This window comes from Dermacentor albipictus, unplaced genomic scaffold (genome assembly GCF_038994185.2).
Source record: "Dermacentor albipictus isolate Rhodes 1998 colony unplaced genomic scaffold, USDA_Dalb.pri_finalv2 scaffold_14, whole genome shotgun sequence".
Classification (NCBI taxonomy): Eukaryota; Metazoa; Arthropoda; class Arachnida; order Ixodida; family Ixodidae; genus Dermacentor; species Dermacentor albipictus.
Genome location: NW_027225568.1, coordinates 3,674,592 through 3,678,064, shown reverse-complemented (window position 1 = coordinate 3,678,064; position 3,473 = coordinate 3,674,592). Strand labels below are relative to the sequence as shown.

General features: G+C 53.2%; 1 protein-coding gene across 1 annotated transcript; it reads left to right on the top strand.

Annotated features, from left to right (window-relative positions):
- Positions 1-2,307: 2,307 nt before the first annotated feature.
- LOC135897843 (CLK4-associating serine/arginine rich protein-like) lies at positions 2,308-3,063 on the top strand. The gene has a single exon (XM_065426546.2). The coding sequence runs from the start codon at positions 2,308-2,310 to the stop codon at positions 3,061-3,063; it is 756 nt and encodes a 251-aa protein (XP_065282618.2).
- Positions 3,064-3,473: the final 410 nt, after the last annotated feature.

Sequence of the window (3,473 nt, the reverse complement as noted above, 5' to 3'; positions counted from 1 at the left end):
CGTTTCTGCGTGGGCTCTCGTTCGAAAGCTACGTGTCCTTGCAGAGAGACTCGTGGGAGCGTCCCGCAGGCGTGACTGCTGATGTGAGAAATGGTTGTTGGCTGGCTTACTCGATCCTTAAAGTGGGCATTGGAAGACGAGGCACGCGAAGGAAACGTCATCGTCCCTCCTCGCGCCCAGTGCCACGTACACCTGCTGACGTCGATTTCTCCCATTTGGACAGTTGAAGAAAGCGGAATAGAAGATGTACGGGGAACTTGCATTTGATATCGCCTTTGGAAACGACCAAAATATTCATTTATGAACAAGACAGGCCCCTGGATTTGGGGCGAAAGAAAACATTTCTGCCAAAGAAAATCGAAGAGACAAAGACAAGAGCGACAAAAAAAGAGCGGGTACATGTGGAGATGATGATGATCATATTTAATGGCTCGTACCCACTAAGGGGGATAGACCACGAATCGGGCGGCAGGCGATAGCTTCAGAGAATTCTTGTTTGAACATACCAAGAAGGGAGAAGAGGAGCGAAAAAAAAGGGGATACTGGAATAACTATACTAGTATGGGAGCGAGCTGTCAGACTAACTAAAGGGAAACTTTTAAAAGAAGCTATAATCAAGTAGAGAACAGAGGAAGTGGTAAAAAACAATTTGGAGAAACCAATTTTAGCGAAATTAATGCTGATCAGATAGGTAGAATAAAGCTACAATAATTCGGGGGGTAATTGTTTCGGTTGAGTTAAAAATCAAACGCTGCGCAACAAACGCATCTGTGACTATAGCCTAGTATCGACGCTCCAAATGATAATATTACCGGTATTGTTAATCCTATAGCCAATTTTTGCAGAGTGGAGCTTCGAGTAACATATTTCCACGGTTTGAATACTGTCCGCATGATAGAAAGATGTAGTCTACTGATTGAATTTCCTTACAATTGTGGCATAAAGGGGACATCATAAGACCAGATCCATGTAAATAAAATTCAGTTGCGGGTTGCGACAGCGTAACCTTGTGTATTGTAAGATTCGTCGGACGATCTACGGGCTGTAGGCCGATCTCACCGCTGCCATTCAGATGTAAGATTTGGCAGTCGTAGCTGTAGGAAGGAGCTTGACTCTTCGTCGAGACTTAGGAGAGCAGGATTTATTACATGTTATTAACAGTTGAACAAGAGATACATCGACAGTCTAGTGTGATTCCCAAATGGAGCCCGCAAGACGAGCATACAGCAAACAGCTTACGAGCATACAGCTCACGAGTACATTTCGAGCACGACAACGAGCACACTGCTCAACGTCATAGGTCGACGTCATTTAAGATGACCCGCCCTTTTGGAGGAGGAGGGCTCACATACACGTGCCGTACACACACACAGGTGTAATGGTCCGGAGCCGACGTCAGAGGGGCTTCGTAGAACTCTAAGCCGACCCGGGTAGCGTGTGCGCGTAGCACATTGTCTTGCGTCTTGGTCGGTGCGTGGGAAGGAGTCTTCGTCGGCGTTCCCGCGGCAACTCCCCCACTCATAGCAGAACAGGGCGGCGTTGTCGTGTTGCGCACAAAGCCTGCTTCGTCGAACTCGGAGCCGTCCCGGGTAGCGCACCCGGGTAGCACATTCTCTGGTGTCTCGAAAAGCGCATGGGGAGGTTCCGCCAATTACCTCCCCTCGAGAACTCGCCTGAGCTGACCCCTCGCCACGAGGCTGCTGGTTATCCGCAGTTCTCTGAAGTGCGCCGCCGTACCGGTTGGATCGGAACACGTGCAGCGGGCTGAAATAGCTGCAGGCCGATCCTAACAGCACATACCTATAGTTTCAGATACCCTGAAGCCCAAGTGGTTGTTTATTTCTCGAGAAATATTATTTACGCACACCAAACTGACGAAAGTTAACAAAGAAGGCATTCGTTCAGAAACATACTTCCAAAAATAAATTTGGCCTGTTATTTGCGGTAGACTTATGTACATACATCGACAACTGAGAGCCAAACACTGGAATGCTATAGAAGGTAGCTCTTCTGCGGAGATGATGAAGCCTCAATTGATGGCACAAACCAAGATAATGGGCGCGACCGAGGAAAAAGAAGCCCGGCATTCCACGAGCCATTGCACGGGCCTCGAGCGCGCGGCTCCAACGTCTATCAGAGCGGCGGTGGCTCGGACCCCGGCAGGAGGCCGTGCTCCCACCGCTGGCGCGGCTCCTCCAGAAAGCTCGCCCGGGACACCGCTTGGCTGTCTGCTCCTAGGCAGACGACAGCGACAGGTTGGTTGGCAGCGAGTGCGGACGGAGGCCCGAGGACCGAGCGGGGACCACCATGGGGGAGGAGCCCGCCCAGAAGGGAGCGGCCACGCCCAAGAGCAGGGCCAGAACCACGAAGCGGCAACCGCCCGCTGCCAACGATGACGGCAGTCCTTCTCAAGAGGCCCCGATTGTGAAGCGAGCACGTGGAAGGACCGCCAAGGACCAGCCTTCATCTAATGAGAGGACTCGTTCGATCGCCGCAACGGCTTCTGGAAAGACGAGAATGGCCGCTGAGGCACCGACACCCGGCGCCGATGCGAATGTCCCGTCCACCAGCAAGGGACCCACGTTGCACAGGGTGAGCCGGAAGGCGCGCTCGAGGAGCTCCTCCCCGGGCGGCGCTCACACTGCTGCGGCCAAGGCACCGAAGCGTCGGCACCGCTCGCGGAGTCGCTCCCACGGCGGCAGCAGTCATCGCGCCAAGAGGGGCAGGAGCCGCGGGAAATCCGCGCACTCGTCCCGCAGCGGTCACGGTGGCCGCAAGCGGAAGGGCAGCCGCCGTGGAGGGTCCACCACCACCTCGCAGAGCAGCCGCGGGACAAGGAGGAAGAGCCGCCGCCGACGCCATTCCAAGAGCAGCACCTCTGAGGCGAGCGCGAGTACCAGGAGTGGCGGGAGACGGCGCCGCCGCGCCCGTAGCACGCGTTCGTCGTCAAGCCGCGGAGGAAAGCGGGGCAAACCAAGGAAGGCGGTGAGCAGCTCCTCGTCGAGGTCTCGTCGGGCCAAGGGGACGGCTGGCAAGGCTACCAAAAGGGGCAAGCGCAAATAAGAAAGTCCGCAGTGACCGGGAACACATGTGGGCCGGATCCGGAGAAAATCTACACTTGGCCTCAGCCTCACCTCCCATTCACGATCGAGGAATGAAATGGGGAGATGCCGTCAATGAATTAGGCTTGGCCCGCGCAACAGGACGGCAATGTCAAATAAATTACACTGTCGATGCGCTCTACTGTTTTTACTGTTGCTCATCACCCATTGTAGGAAGCGTTCCCAGATGGTGCGATCATCTTCCTCTCTGGCGCCCTATATTAATCGTGTAGGCAACACGAAGGCAAGCGAAAGAATGTCAACAATGTATATTAGAATAAATAAATAAAAAAAAATAAATAAATAAATAAATAAATCAAACTGCACAACAGAAGCTTTACGGCCGAAAAATTGCAAGAGGAAACAACTTTA

Excerpts from the sequence above, each read along its gene's own strand:
- LOC135897843 (XM_065426546.2), top strand. The coding sequence starts at position 2,308 with ATGGGGGAGGAGCCCGCCCAGAAGGGAGCGGCCACGCCCAAGAGCAGG.